General features: G+C 39.1%; 1 protein-coding gene across 1 annotated transcript in view; it reads right to left on the reverse strand.

Annotated features, from left to right (window-relative positions):
* LOC141434980 (membralin-like) overlaps nt 1–17,374 on the reverse strand; it is a 131,127-nt gene that overhangs the window by 55,387 nt on the left and 58,366 nt on the right. The window contains exon 6 of the mRNA XM_074097475.1: nt 6,801–6,933. Within this exon, the coding sequence (XP_073953576.1) occupies nt 6,801–6,933 (133 nt within the window). The remainder of the gene's footprint in view (nt 1–6,800; nt 6,934–17,374) is intronic.

Here is a 17,374-nt window from a genome sequence, read left to right on the forward strand (position 1 = left end):
CTCTATTATAAAATGACATAACTATGCTGTCTTTGAGCTTAATGGAATCGTTGTGAGATGCACTTTGGCCGGCGCCACACTTGACGGAAATTCCGTCGCGGAACATCCGACAATACATGATACTTATTGCATATAAATTATAAATAGCGGGCACACTACGCGGAAGATCGGTCGTTCCGCGTAGTATGCGATAAGTTCCGTCGCGGATCTTCGTCGGAATTTCCGTCAAGTGTGGCGCCGGCCTTTGGCTACAAATCACTAAAAACTATGAAAAACATTCAAAAACCTTGAAAATAATTTTCTACTAGTTTGAAGTCGGTGCCTCAGCACGAGCCAGCAGGAGTGGACCTATAGTCGTCTACCTCACCTACATACTGTAACTATATATTGGGACTTCAGACTGGTAGAAAATTTTTTCATGTTTATTGTAATCGGTTAAATTTTTTGTTATAAAATTTATTTTTGCAATATGAACACTGTGGCAGTCGGTGCTGGCTTCCCAGAGATCACACCGTATTGCGAACAGGCATACACGTACACAAAGTATGCCGATAAACCTGATTTCAGGTTTGTATTAGGGGATCCTTTCGACTGCCATAATTTTATAAGTCATAATGTAAGAAGAAGTCATATTTTTTTTCCCCCGCTGAAACCATACATTTTTCATAAATTTTAAAATGGTCATCCTGTTGAATCTTATAGGTTAGGTTAGGTTTGTTTTATAATAATTCTGAAAAAAAATGGTTTCAGATAAAAAGAGTTATGTTATGTCAGTTATGTCACATACATTATGATAACAATTCGACTAATCGATATAGACCCTTGTATTAGTCTTAAGGACAAAGAGAGAAAGTTTCCCTTTTTTCTACGTTTTTTGTTGCAACACTTGTAAATGTCAAGAATAAATGTTTATTTCTGTCTTTCAAACAAACCAACCCGTATTGTCGTTAAATAGACGGCACTTTAACACACTAACTTTACTATCAGTCATTAGAGCCATCGACATATCCGCGAGCGGTCCAGCAGTCAGCAGGCGTATCATAAAAGTGTAATAACTCTAACAAGGCGAGATGTGCGAACCCGTTTATGCTGTACCAAGCGGCGGGGTTCACCGTCGAGGCAAGAAGGAATGGTTCTTTACGTTATACAAGGTGGCGCAATACTGATAGATGCGTATTTATCAAGTTTGAAAACATCTTGTTTGAAAAGAGTATTGGACAAATTATAGCACATTAATTAATTTTATTAAAAACAGATGGAATGCAACCTTTATCCGCTCGTATCTTCTTGAATTATTACGTCATTCGTTTTATTTTCCCGTTTTGTATCACGTTATGCCGTTTAAGAGAAAAATGTCTCCATCGCTTGCTGCTAATTAATTCACTATCAATAGAATAAAAATGACATTAAATTTGACGCCGTTTGCACAAATAAAAAATAAAATATTTTCAGACGAAATCTGTGCGCGTTAACCCCTATAGAGCTGTTCCCGTTCGCAAAGCTTTATAAATAGCACAAGTAAAGACAAAATTTAAGGGTCCACGGAAAGAAGGTGCATAGTCAGGTTCTCCTATGGTAGCACGAAAAATTTTAATCCTAGTTTCACTACCACTAATTTCACCCTAAAATTAAGAAGCCAAATTTTTAATGGTAAGTCATAGTCATAGTACTTTCCGAGCTCTACATTTGAGATTAAAATCTCAATTTAAAAAAAAAAGTATAGGTAAGGTACTAGGCATGTTCTTTCCGTGGACCCTTCAATGTATAAAGAAAAAAAGTTAAAAATCACGTATTTGAAAAAAGTTTGTTTTCCATAGAAATAGTATTAAAAAAAAAAAACAATTTTGTTACTTGCTTTTTTGCACAGGACCCTCAGTGAGCCAGTCGGGCTCGCAGTTGACCGGTTTTATTGATGTGGCTATTATCAACAAGTTCTGCCGTGGAACCAAATTCCAAGTAGGTACTTACTTGGCACACAAAGTATCAGAGCATGTAAGTCAGTATAGGCAGAGTCATTCGCGTGCCGTGGTTCTTATTACTTGATTAATGACTAATTTTGACAAAATCATGCGTCTTCGTGGATGGCACTAGGTATAGAACTTTGAATTGGGCGAAAAGCGTCACACAACCGCAATAATAACTGCACGTGACATATTAGCGAAGTTATTAGAAAACTGACCTCGGCCGAATGTATAAACCTCTAATCGAACGCGCAGAGGCGCGCGAGGGGCCCGGGGCATAAATCAGTCTCCCCTCGCGATGACGCCCGGCGGAGCCTTCAATTTGGCACATCCTTAAAATGACACACGAGAAGGGCGCCCCTAACGACGCCGCCGCGTCAACTCTAGCGCCGCGCTTATAAATAAATCGCACGCACATTACCGCTTCGGATTATCATTATTTACTCGCGTACGGTTTACTTCTCATCAAGTGGGATTTCTTTAAATATTCTCGATTATCTTACGTCGATGGCAATGAGTTCCTCCACGACGTATCAGTTGACGGTGAACCGGTCTACGAACTAGGTAGGTGTTTCGCTCGTGTGAGCGAACTTTGTGCTAGACATGCGATCACAAATAGCACAGAATAGCAGCCCTGATGAGTTATAAGTGTACACGTACTTATACAGGTTGGTTAATACTACCTGCTTCGGATCATTCATTATTCACTCACGTAACGCTTCACTTTATATCAAGCGTACCCCGATGGCAGCGATACCTATGCTCCGGGAGCATAGCTCCTTTCTAAAACTACACAAGCGCTACCTTCTTCCCAAGTTACTAATGTTATCAGTAGTTATACAATCACAGCCAGTTACGAGTACTTGGCATTAAATGAAAAAACCAAACATTTATAATATGGATTCACCTTCGAATTTATTTTTATAACTTTCCATTATAGTTATTTCCAGTTCAAAACTAACGTCATGCAACTTTATAATTCCTTCTGTGGTATCATTCTACAGCAATCGCTGTTGCACGGAAGACTATTCTTATTCGAATATCATGTCATTAACGCCTAGTCGGATAAATAAAAGGTTTCGTCTTTAATTAGGCACTAGCGAAGAGTCCGTATGTGTTGATAGGGTCATCCAAGCCTGGGTTATTGATCTGATAGGTCGGGAGTGCGTGTCGCCGTCCGCGGGTGGAAGCAATCAGGGCGGCGTCGTAGACAAACTGTCGGGGCGGACCTTAATTGGCGGTCGCTGAGATTTATGCGGGGAGCCCGCTCGTCACGCGGCCGCCCGCCCGGTTTCACACGACCACAAGATCCGACCCGCGCCGCATCGGACCGCCGATCGAGCTATTAACTTTCATAGAACCTTTCTAACCGGTACTTCCCACAAGTTCCATAGAACTGTCAAGACATAAAACGCCGTTGAAACTTAAACCTCGTGCCGCCCAGGGTTTTTACAAACTTTGACCTGTTAGTATGGGTTAAATAGTAAAAGCCGTTTTTCACCCACTTCCAGTGGTCGTATTGATGCTTATGAAAGAAAGAAAGAAAGAAAGAAAGGTTTATTTTGGCTCCATAAGTACCACCTAAAACTAAGACTAAAACTAGCACTAAAACTATGTCACTTGGTGACACGGCAGGATACCAAAAAGGGTCTCCACACAGCATGTGTTGCCGCACATTATGTGCAGTAACGCTGGTTTTCTGTGGAGCCCAAGCCTTATATGTAGGTTCGATGGTTGCAGAATTCCAATTTGTATTAGTTTGTGGACATTACCTTTAGAATTTTGTAAGACACGGGATACGGCAGCTGAAACGCTTCTGAGCCCCACACAACTAGGTACAGTCGGCAATAGAAGTGAATGAGCAGTTGTGGAGCTCAAAATGATAGGTATACCTACCTACACACCTTGGCAGTGGAGTCGTGCGTAGATCATTTTGAGCTCCACGACCGCCCATCCACTTTTGTTGATGATTGTACATAAGGAACTTATCGAGTACAATTTACGTGGAATCGAAAACATTAATTCTTATTTTTCAAGCAACATTAAACTCATCTGTATCATTTACTCTATACATTACAATATAGGGGAGTTCATACTTCATTTTCATGTCCACCACGTAGGTAATATTAACATTGTAAATGAAAGCGAGACAGTTGATTAAAATTCTCGTGCATGTAATTAAATGATGCATTATTGCGTGAAAATATTTTTATCGACATTTATGATTCACGTTCTACGAACTTACAAGATTAGATCACCGTACGGGTTTTGTAAAGCTCATCTCAGTTACCCATCACGGGCTTATGAAAATTTAAAAAGCGTTCGCTTTCTTGCTCGGAGTACGTCGAGTAGGTGGTATATTGCATTTGCTGTTTTATTATATCAAGCTAATTTGATGACAGTGAAGCCGGAGCACAGTGTAGTCAGAAGAGGTAGACTTAAATTAACAAAGAAGTTCCCTTCAGGCAAAAAACAATTTTGCGTTTACTTAGATCGCTTATGAAAGTATTTACTAGTATTTTCTTCATACTTCATAAAATTGTACACAATTTATTAGTTTAGTCACATCACAACCTTATCTGTTCAAGAAAGTAAGTACGTGTAGCTCATAATATTTCAAAACGGAAATGACCTCGTATAAGGTATTGAAATGTTTCAATCAAAAGTAGCATCGATCAAAATCAAAAATATTCAATAAAGAATCGGATTTTATTCTAAAAGTGTCAATTACGAAGAAATTCACAATAAATGATATACGGCGGACAGCTTAGTTTATTGTTAGAAACTACCTGTTAATTAAGTTTTTGGCCAAATCATTTTTTTTTTCATTTACGAACTTAACAATTGATGACATTAATGTAGCACATGAAGAGAGACATCAAAAAAACTTGGTTTTCTAGACAAGCGGTAGCGTGTCAAGCCAAGTTCAAGCTATATTCTTAACACTGTTTTACTGCACATGATTATGTATCTTATTTATCGATTAAAAAAGAGTTAGGCCACTATAGTCTTGAAGGAACTAACTTCTTTTGGCCTGGTGAATGTTCATTAAAGTCAACGGAAATCATATAACACCTTGGATTAATAAACAGGTTACTGACTTAATTTATCCCAGAAAATTGCAATTTTCCGCAGGCTAGTGATAAACAAACTCTTAGTAGAGAAAGTCTGAGAATGCTATTACAACCGAGTAAAATATCCCAAAACAAAGAATATCAGTGGCCGAAAGACCGGGCACGATACGTACCAATATGTGAAATGTTCAACTAGCTAGCAGAGGTCGGGACGACGTATTTTTCTAGGGCCCGCGGCCGCGGGAGGAACTATAGCCTCCCCGGGAGGACGGTGCCGTTTTCAATTTGCTTTATTTGCGCTTGTTTTAATAGCGCTCACTCCTTATTGCCCGCGTGGACGGTCAGCCAAATTGCTTCGTGCCCGGACGACTTTTGATTAAGGAGGCGCAGTGAACTGAGGAGGAACTGTCGCGTTGTTTATCTGGACACCGTTCGATCTAAGATTGAATATTGGAATAGTTAATTAGTTTTAAACTGCGAATATATTTAAAGGTACTTTTAAAGCGAAAGAAATATCCAGCTTACGGGGTGATTATTTGAGAACTTTGAAAAGCAAACATCAGAATTTTAGGCTACTCAGCACTGATGTATTTAAACTGCTACTTCAGCAATACAAAATGGTAGGTAATTAGTATGCAAGAAGTTAAGCAAAGCAGGACATGTGGAACCTTGGGGATATAAATGGCAGACAAATGCAAGTAGCCTTGCATCGATGCAACGCACCTAGCTACGATAGATGCGACAAGTGACGACGGGCCGGCTGCACATGGCCACCCTTCGTCACTTGGTCCCACTCATTAACGCACGGTGGCTACAACATTTAATTACCTACTTTTTGGCTGATTGATGTGGTGCGTTATATGCACAACACCATGGATATTTACAAATACAATTACAAAATAATGCAAGTCAACTATTATTAAATCATTTTCATTAGTTTCATATACGCAGGCATATAAAACAAAAAAGTTAAAATAATATTAAGAAAAAAAAAACAATCGGTAGGTATATGACAATGGTATATGTCCACACAGCCTATCTCTGTACAGCCTAACTCCTTGGTTCAATTTGATAATAATACCTTACTAATTTTAGAAATATAATAATAAATATATAAATACAAAACTCCTATTTTATCTACTGTTTGTCACTAATCATTATTTGGAAGATTTCAAATTTTGTTACATAATTTACTGCTTAACAATAAAGTCAATAGATTCTTTTAAATGACCACATTAAATTTCGAACTATGCTTAAAAAAAATGACATTGGCTTTTATGAATTCTAAATTTTTTTCTATTCATTTTAGTTTTTTTATTCCATACATTTTTTCTCATATATTTACATATGTATATTTTTTACTTTCCTTGTAGTCGAAATGAAAAGCAGAGTGTTCAACTCGGGAAAAACACCAATATCACACTCGAAATATTGGCACCGTTCTTTTCCTCCCTCGTTGAACAATCTACTATTTACTCCAACTACCGAATATTTTTCGATAACTGCCATCAAGTCCACTAATTAGATTGCCATATTGTATTGGGAAACTCATATATCGATATTATTTTATGACTGACGCGATGCAGTGACAATTTGACAACAATTCCAAAACTGGAAATATTGTCGAGTCCATTCATGAATTGTTGGTTTTTGTAGTTTGTGTTGTAAACTTCTGTAACAAAGTTTTTCGTTTCTCTACAACTTTCGAAAACATATCTTTAGTCTTGAAGAATCATCTGAAAGAATTTTCGAGTTCTCCACTTACCTCAACCAGTGCCTCTTGGCGATGGCCGTGTGGCAGCATATAGCGTCGTACTGGTCTGCTATCCACACGATCAGTATGATGTAGAACGCCGTCGTAGTATCGTTGAAGAACTCCGACATTATAGCCTCCATGCCTGCGAACAAACCAGCAGTGCACAAATCAGTATGAAATCAGTACGTAACATAGAGACCACGGATTCTTAGAAATAAACAAAAGAGAAGTAAGGAAAAGACTATTTTCTCAATAGTATAGGTTTATGATCAAACGACAAAGCATAATTATGAATACCCGAAAACTGGAAATTAATTCCAATAAATGCGGCTAATAAAACTGGAATTAATTCAGGTAACCACAGGCGCAGAGTGCACTGCTGCAATTCCAGTCACTTGGTGTTAAGTATCACGCTGCAGACTCTTTGCGGACGAAATTTACTTTATTAAGCATGTTAGTCGGTGCAGCGAGGACGGCGAAGCGCATTAAACATCGGGGGTCATGTGTGGGAGCGTCACCGGAGACCCGCCCGAGTGTCAGACTAATTAGGTGTCGACAATTACGCGCTAACGACCGAAATCCGAGCCGGAGCCCCGAGCGTGAGCTTATTAGCAGCAAATGCAGCCGGCGAGGACCTACGATCCATTCCACGACCCCGTGTCTCCAGACGTTGCATTTTCACCTTCAAAATTTAGATGCCAATTCGTCTGAATTGCGTTTTAATTACATAGCAGATGTAATGGCATACTAGCAAGCGTGATCCGTAATTTTAAGGTTGGAAGCATACTATACGTTTATATTTGTAGAATATTTTGATATATTTTAGTTCGGTGACATTTCAAACATAAAATTCTCCATAATTTATTGAATCAGACGTTACTTTGCGGAGGTCCATATCCATATCAATAAACTAAAAAAAATCTTTGCTCACCCGCGACCTTATGGTAGCTAAGTTTATGCAAGATATGCGTGTTCATGCAGTTCCTCCACATCCACACTAATCCACACAAATCACACAAACCCATCTATCACCACCACCACAATACACTGACGCGTTTCGAACTCAACCAGAAAATATGGACGTTATGGCTATGGCCATTTTGAAAACTTTTAACATGTCTTTCTAAGCAAATGACAACTTTTCTTGATTGACATTACTTTTCAAAATTGAAAATACAAACTGAAATATAGATGCACAGAAAAACCAGAAAAATAAGACCAGCACTGGGAATCGAACCCAGGTCCTCGGTATTCCGTACCGCGTGCTGTACCGCTACACCACCGCTGGTCAACGGTACAGACACGAATTTCCCCTATACACCTCATATCTCAGCTTGTTTGTTTCTTATTAGCCACTTAAGCAGTCACGACGCTAGCGACATCTATACCGTAGCCTCGAGAAACTTTCGGCACTCCATTGGAACTAACCGCTCACCCGGACAAGAGATGTCGTTACTAAGCAATCAAACTAAGATTGGTTTTTTGGAATCTTATTGTATTTTTTATTTCAATTCCAAATTTTTACTTTTACATATTATAGTCTATTCAGTACACACATACATATTATAGTGTATTCCGATATTTCAGTTTGTATTTTCAATTTAGGTTTTACTGGATGACCGTAAAAGTAAAAATTTGGAATTGAAATACAAAATACAAAAAGATTCCAAAAAACCAATATTAATTACTTTTCAAATTCAATAAAAGTAAAGATATAAAGATTAGACGTGCGAGGGTCTTACGGAGATAGTAAATAGGTACATACAATAAACTTTTCATCGTTATATCAATTTTATTAAAATGTTAGGAGTCGAACAGGGGTTGTTGTTCTAATTGAGGCCGATGTACAAATATGTAGGTACATTTGAAATCAACAACGCGCAAAACATAACACCCCCAAATATCATGAGGATAACTCAATACAAAACCGGCAATTGTCCGGCGCCGCGTCCGGGCGGGCGGTGCCTACTTTATTTGCATTTTGATGAGCCTCGACACTGATACAATAAACACGTTAGGGCTACGATCGGAAACCAACGGCAGAGCGACACTGAAACAGGCTTGGGCGACGTTTAACCAAATCACATCTAACATATTTAATTATTTCCCGAGTCGGGGTGGAGCTTAAATTGTGTGAAGCTCACCACCTCCATTTGAAATACATTTTCACATTCTGATGAGACACAAAACACGTAAATATGTTTTGTAAAACATAATAACAAAAGACGTTAATGTAGACCCTGATGGTAAAATCCCGCATTATGACCATAAACCCATACACGTGTTTACCGAAACCATTTTCTACCTGAGTTTTGTGAGTGAAAATCACTCATGGGCAGCCGTAGAAGCATTGAGTGTTCGACGTCGGGGCGGGGTGCGACGGAGCGTAAGTGTGACGGAAGTCACCGGCCGTTACCTATTCAACAGAGCATGCGACGTAATCCTAGGCGAGACGAGTAAACAAATTACTCGGCCCGAGTCGGACCGGCCGCGACGTGCCGCCGCCCTCCGCTATTAATTTTAATTCCGGCGCAGAGCGAAGATCGCCCAAGATGGGTGAAAGGCACGCGCGCAAAACATCAGCTTCCTGTCGCTACAACAGCGATTGAAACATTAGACAACTGCAAATTGATTTAACTAACTCGGTAAATTTAAACATTAACATCTCGAGAATTTAAATACGCGATATTGTAAAAGCAAATATGAAAGTACCTACGAAATTGCGCATTATGAATTTATTATTCCAATTTCTGCAGCTCGACACCGTTTAGGTTTTTCTTTTTCCCCTTTCACTTAAATTCTGTCTGCGGCTAAGACTTTTATCAGTTGTTTCACTTAGGGATATTGAAAATTTAAATTGGATTTGAGTTTATGACCCGGAAAGAGTTTTAGGGGTAGGTATAAATAGTTTGTTGTTTGGTGTCTGTAAGAATTGTTCAATTAAGACTGTCATAATTTTTCGCCATTTAAATAACTAATAAAATCATTGACTATCTGTTTAAATTAAACGCAGAGCACGCACCGAGGGGTGTCAATATCAGGCGGCCTGCAGGCGGTCCGCGGTTGCAATCGACGGAACGTCCTGTCTATCCGTCGACCTGTCCAAACGCATCGACGACAATTGCAAGCTGAAACTAAGGAACTGCAAACAGGCGACCATTTCCACAAACAGCCCATTTCAGATAAGTACAGAATAATAACATTGATAAATACTGAACATTATCAAAAGTTACTAAGAATAGATACACATTTTTTTTTAAACCACGAAGTTTGTAACATGGCAAACCTCCGCGGTGCACAACTGGCCGCTTACAAAAGAAAAAAAATCTAAATTCTAAATTATTGATACTCTTTTGTTTTTTCCTGTCATTGGCTCTACTATTTGGCAAGGCGTAAGCCGAAATTTGATTTTCTTTACAAGAAAATATTAATTATTTACTCGGTGATAGCTATTTCACTGACTACTACTTGTAATATAAGGGCTGCCACTATTGCAGGTATTGTAAATATTATTATATCTACTTCTAACATTTATTTCTTGTGTACATTTTGTAAAACCTAATCCAAGTCTCGTTTAGCTCTCTTTCGCTGGTCCGACACTAAAACGAGGCTTGGATGGGTGCTGCAAGCAAGCAGTAAAGCAGGGTGTTTCATTCCAGCCCTTCCTTTTTCCTGCTGAATCCAAATCATCATCTCCACTTCCTCTCCGTTCTGCTGCCTCGGAGCAGATCGCCGTCGCGACTGGACGCTTCGAGGCTACCTCAACACCCTGCCCTGTTTCCCTACCTATCCTACAAGTCTCAGGCCAGTGTTTTTTTAAATTTATCTACAAGAGCAGTGCTGACTGAAATAATTGTATATATTTTTCTTTTGTATTATATTTTATTTTGTAACCACACGCCTTTTCATTTCTCCGACCGGCTAGCCGGTTACATTGGCGCCCAAGGGTTGTTTCAGTCAGTACGTGAGTCTTACATTTGACTTGGATTAGGTTATGTACATAGCGCTTGTAAATACTACGTGTACATTAAACGTATTGTGTTATAAATTATATACTTTTACAATATTTTGTACATAGCCTAATTTTCCAATTTGTTCTGTTTTTGTGTATATCTTTGTTTCTTGTGATTTTGTGTTAGGAACTTATGCTTGCTTACGTATCGATGTTCATTTCATGTACGTGTAAATAAGTATATAATTATTTTTTGTACATAACACCGGGCTTTGAAATGGATTTTAAGGCTTTGAATGTAAATTTGTTAAATAAAAATGAGCTCATGTACGAGGTGAGCATCAGGCAGGGAGAGCCGCTCCCCACAGTCGCGGAGTTGCGGCGGCAGCTCGTTCACTTGTTGGACAAATTTAGTGCTGAGGACTTGACATCAACTTTTTCAGTTGCCGATGATTGTAGTGGCACTGAAAAATCACTTTCCTTTGTCGAGGATAAAATCATTCTATACGAAAGTACCTGTGATGCAAAGCTTGTACAGAAAATACAGTCTTTTTTGACTCATATCTATTTACGCCTTCAGCGTATCGATGTCTCTGATAATGAGGAATACCGTACTACGTATAAAGATCTTGTTTCCAGATTTAGTGCCTTAAAAATTCGTTTTGATAGTAAAAACAGCGTTCGGAGCGAATCTTCGACCTCTTGCGCCACAGCAAACTCCGGTCCTAGCGCGGACACTAAGATAATTGTGCACTGTGACCGCGGAGTGACCAGTGAATTCCGTAAATTCACGTTTGCGGGGGTTGGTTGTCCCCGCGCTTTTATACAAAAACTCGAGGAGTTTGCTGTGTCTAGAAATTTGTCGAAAGAAAATTTACTAGCTCATTCGTTCGAGATTTTTACCGATAGGGCTCTACATTGGTTTCGCGCATATAAAGATAGTTTTCATAACTGGGAAAGCTTAAAAACTAAACTGTTTGATGATTTTGATATATTTGATTACGATTATAAACTGCTCCGCGAAATCGAGGACCGCACTCAGGGTAGGGATGAGTCGGTTGTCGTTTATTTCGCCATTATGTTGGGTTTATTTGCTAAGCTTTCCTATACTATGCCTGAAGCAGATAAACTTAAAATTCTATTGAGGAATATCCGTCCTGAGTACGACATTATGGTAGCTCAGTCTGACGTCCAATCCATAGAGAGTTTGAAGGTGATATGTAAAAAGTACGAGGCTTGCCTAGACCGCTCTAGAAACTTTAAGGAACCTCCTACCAGCAGTCCTTCTACTTTGACTGAGGACTTTGTATATAAACCTGTAAATAATCATTCTATAAATATTGTTAATACAAATAAGCAATTTTGTGTGCGCTGTAGAGTCAATGGTCACTCATTGCGCATGTGTAAAGAACCGCGCAAGATACTTTGTTTTAAATGTGGATTGGCCGGTTTGCGTAGCTCTGAGTGTCCTACTTGTAATAAACCTGTAAATAACAAAACTAAGTCTGTTCCAAAAAACGAGTAAATGAGGGTCAAAGAAGTATTGTAAAAAAAGGTAATCATTGTAAATATTCGCGTAAGGAGTGGGAAGACTGGCTCTCCGTAGTTCGACTTTTTATGCTGTCCTATAAAACTTCTTTGATCCTCTTTGACGACCAAATTGACGATGAACGTCCTTATGTAAATATTACTGTAAATAATTTGACTCTTTGTGGTTTACTTGACAGTGGTAGTTCTATTACCATTCTAGGTAATAACTCGCATGTACATCTACTTAGTCAGGGATTTGTACTTAACTCGTCACACAAAATTTCTGTGCGAGCTGCAAATGGACAGCCTGCTCATTCTATTGGCTTTATAGAATTACCTGTGCAGTTCAATGAAAAATCTTTTCTCATAAACGCACATGTTATTCCTGATATCTCGTCTCATTTTATACTCGGCATCGATTTTTGGAAGAGATTCAATTTGCTGCCTGGTTGTTTGAAAAACGTAGAGCTCAAACGGCCTTCAAACTGTACATCTCTTACTATTAACGACACTTCTAAACAGGTTCTTCCTTTTGAAGAACTACCTGACTCTCAACGAGCTCAGGCAAATAAAATAATAGCTCAGTTTCGAAATGCTTCTACTGAGTCTCTTCCACTCGGTAGAACGCACCTTATCTCGCATCGCATCGATACCGGTGATCACGAACCTATTCGACAGCGGTGCTATCGTCTTTCACCGGAGAAGCAAAAAGTGCTGGTAGAAGAGGTGGATAAAATGCTTGCTTTAGATATTATAGAGCCATGTGAGAGTCCCTGGTTGAGTCCTGTTCTTGTTACGCCTAAAAAAGACGGTAGTTGGCGGTTTTGTCTAGACAGTAGAAAACTCAACTCCGTGACTAAAAAAGACGCGTATAAATTACCATTCATTAATGAAATACTTGATAACTTGCGAGACGCTAAGTATTTGTCCAGTATAGACATTGCAAAGGCCTTTTGGGAGTTACCACTTTGTGAAGAGGACAGAGACAAGACTGCGTTCTATGTCCCAGGCCGTGGCATGTACAGATTTAAGGTCACACCTTTCGGCTTAACTAACGCTCCCGCTACTCAACAGCGTTTAATGGACTTATTATTTACACCTGAGTTTGAAAACCGCGTTTTCTGGTACTTGGACGATATAATTGTAATTTCTAATACATTTGAAGACCATCTTTGTTTATTATCTCGTGTATTAGATAAGCTCAAGTACGCTAGACTAACAATAAATTTTGAGAAGTCTTGTTTCTTCCGTCGCGAACTTAAATATCTTGGTTATATCGTTGATCACAAGGGTTTACGTACGGACCCCGAAAAAGTTCGAGCCATACTTGACATTCCAACACCTACTTCTAGACGCGAACTAAAGAAATTCTTGGGCACTGCTAGCTGGTACAGACGTTTTGTACCCAACTTTAGCACATTAGCTGCGCCTCTTAACTTGCTCACATCTACTGGTAAAAAAGCGCCTCCCTTTAAATGGAACGAAGAGGCTGACTGTGCATTTAGTAATATTAAGCAAGCTTTAGTATCTAGTCCAGTCCTAACTTGTCCTGATTTTACTAAGACCTTTTCGGTACACGCCGATGCTTCCAATTATGGAATCGGCGCCATGCTGACTCAGGAAGAAAATAGTATAGAGCGACCTATTGCATACTTCAGTCGATCTTTGACGAAGCAACAGCAGAATTACTCTATCACTGAACGCGAACTGCTCAGTGTTATAGTTTCTTTGGAGCACTGGCGGTGCTATTTGGATAACGGACAAAAATTTATTATTTATACAGACCATTCGGCATTAAAATGGTTTTTGAATCTGGATAACCCTACTGGCAGGCTTGCTCGTTGGAGTGTTCGTTTATCCGCATTTAATTTTGAGATCCGGCATAAAAAGGGCAAAGAGCACGTTGTACCTGATGTTTTGTCGCGTGCAGTGCCGGTCGACATAGTGTATGTACAGTCTAACGATGAGTGGTTTAATAAAGTGTATAAAGGTGTCCAGGAAGCTCCTGCTGCATTTTCTGACTTTAAAATTGTAAATAATAACTTGTATAAATTTAAACCAACTAGCTCTATCCTAACTTCCGAATATGATTGGAAACTTGTCATTCCCAAGGAGATGAGGAATGATATTATTCATGAAAATCATGCCCAGCCTACTGCCGGTCACTTTGGTATCTTCAAAACTTATAAAAGGCTGTCTCTGCGCTATAGCTGGCCTGGCATGTATAGGGACGTTTGTAAATATATTTCTGATTGCGAAACTTGCTTAGCATATAAGTATCAAAATCATCAAACTTTAGGTATTATGGGGAAACCAAAAGAGTGTTGTCGGCCCTTTCAGTGCCTGTCCATTGACTTGGTTGGTCCACTACCAATGACTCGAACTCAAAATCGCTTCATTTTAGTTGTGAATTGCTGTTTTTCTAAATATTGTCTGATATTTCCTATTAAGAAGGCCACAACTAAAATAATTTATAAAATTTTGGAAGAATACGTATTTTTAGTATACGGTATTCCTCAAACACTTATTATGGACAACGGTAGCCAGCTAATTAGTCATGAATTGCAGGAACTTTTTGCTAGGTATAAAATTCCTCAAGTTCATTTTACGCCTAAATATTGTCCACAAGTAAATTCTGTCGAACGTTACAACCGTATTTTAATATCTGCTATTAGTTCGTTTGTAGAAAACGATCACAGAAATTGGGATCTACATATATCCAAAATTCAGTTTGCCATGAACTCGAGTGTCAACGAAGTAACAGGCTTCAGCCCTGCGTTGCTGGTCTTTGGGCGCGAGCTCGTGCCGTGCGGGTCGCTATACGGCGCCGCCGACTCTACCAACGTCGACTACGACGACTTAATTTTCGCACCCCGAAATATTTACGCGGAAAACTTAGGCCACTTGTCGTGTATTTTCGACAAGGTGCAGGCTGCACTTTGGGATGCGCATGTAAAAAACTGTAAATATTATAAATGAGGGTAAGCAAGCTGAGTTCAATGAGGGCGTCGTGGCGTCGTAACATCAGCTTAGTGACGCTGGTAAATATTTTAGCGCCAAATTGGCACCTAAGTTTGTAAAGTGTACAGTGTTGAAGAAATTGTCACCTCTTGTATATGAATTAGCTGATCAAAATGGTCGTGCTATCGGAAGGTGGCATATTAAAGACTTTAAGTTGTAAATATTGTAAATTTTTGGTTGTTGTATTTTCACAAAATTTTATTCCGCCTTCTGCGTTCAGAAAATTCTCCTGGGCGCGCGGGGTACTGTAACATGGCAAACCTCCGCGGTGCGCAACTGGCCGCTTACAAAAGAAAAAAATCTAAATTCTAAATTATTGATACTCTTTTGTTTTTCCTGTCATTGGCTCTACTATTTGGCAAGGCGTAAGCCGAAATTTGATTTTCTTTACAAGAAATATTAATTATTTACTCGGTGATAGCTATTTCACTGACTACTACTTGTAATATAAGGGCTGCCACTATTGCAGGTATTGTAAACCGATATATCTACTTCTAACATTTATTTCTTGTGTACATTTTGTAAAACCTAATCCAAGTCTCGTTTAGCTCTCTTTCGATATGGTCCGTCACTAGGCAAATCGTTAAACGGTGAGTTTTGAACAATATGGCGGATGTAGGGACGGGTAGCCAATTCATGAAATGGCGCCAATTCACGATAGGCCTAGGAATTTCGTGATCTGGCGGATTTAACGATCGGCCGCCGACAACTACATTTCAACTGCAAGCCAAGTGCAGGCCGGGAAGCTAGTGAATTAGTAACAATATCACAATGAGCAAGTCTTCAATGCGAAGCTCGCAGATAACGTATGTCAGTATCAGACTATTGCAAGCTGAAACTAAGGAGCTGCAAACAGGCGACCATTTCCACAAACAGCCCATTTCAGATAAGTACAGAAAAATAACAATTGATAAATACTGAACATTATCAAAAGTTACTAAGAATAGATAACAATTTTTTTTTAAACCACGAAGTTTAATTATTTATCATTATACATTATTCACAAAACATAGACATAAAACTAGGGGTCCCGCGGCGGTAAGTGAGCGAGTGCACTAAGCTCAAGTGCAATCCAGGACGGAGTAATATAATTTTTCCTAGGTGAATAGAGAAATGCACACAAATTGTTACTTCTTACTTCCTGGAGTTTAATCAAGGGGGACACCCGCCGCGCTCGCCGGCATCCCAGCTTCCTTGAACTTGGCGCAAATTGAGAATAATGGGGCCCCGTACGCCATTTTAGGGTTCCTTAGAAAAATCTAATCATCGACATCGTGTTTGTTTCCTCTTAGCAAAAATAAATAAAGGGTAATTAGACGGTATTTGATACGTAATTTTGTAAATCTAGTAGTCAAGATACTACTTATTTGAATTAGTTTTTTTCTGTTTTATATGTTTTTTTTATTTTGTGAATGAAATAAATCAAACATACGTTCTGTCAGTACCTAGATATCACGCTAATATTATAAATGTGGAAGTTTGCAAATTATTGGTTTGTTCGTTTGAGAATATCACATTTTATAGTGAATTAGTAGATATACTGGTATTGACTGTCTTCTTTGAGTGCAGGTAGTCTTTATTATTACTATAATTTTGTGCAGATGAAGTCGCGGATAACAATCAGTTCAAGTATACGTATAAATTTTGACCACACCATATTGTTGATAGAACCTCATTAGCCAAAGCCAAAATGGCTAAAATTCCAGTGGCTGAAATTAAGCTGCCAAGTAGTTCGGTAGGTTTCTAAAAAAATTTAGATGTCGTTGAGCAAGCGTACGAGAACAGCTGATTAAAACAAATAATGATTGATAGGTAAGGGAGAGGTACGTCTCTACCATCCTGACTTATTAGAACTACGATTTACTCATATAACTACAAGGGGTTTTGAGTAGTCTGTCGCTCAATGCATCCCTTGCCGACTAATACAAATGGGAATAGACATTTTTTTTTCGAATGTACTGTTGCTGTTAGCCTCTGACGGCTTTTACAGCTTACCAGAGGAGGGCGAGCTGCCAGATAGGCCGCTTAGCAAGAGGAAAGAGACATAGTAAGCGAAGAAAATAGTGCGCGTGCTATTCGC

This window comes from Choristoneura fumiferana, chromosome 14, assembly GCF_025370935.1.
Source record: "Choristoneura fumiferana chromosome 14, NRCan_CFum_1, whole genome shotgun sequence".
NCBI lineage: Eukaryota > Metazoa > Arthropoda > Insecta > Lepidoptera > Tortricidae > Choristoneura > Choristoneura fumiferana.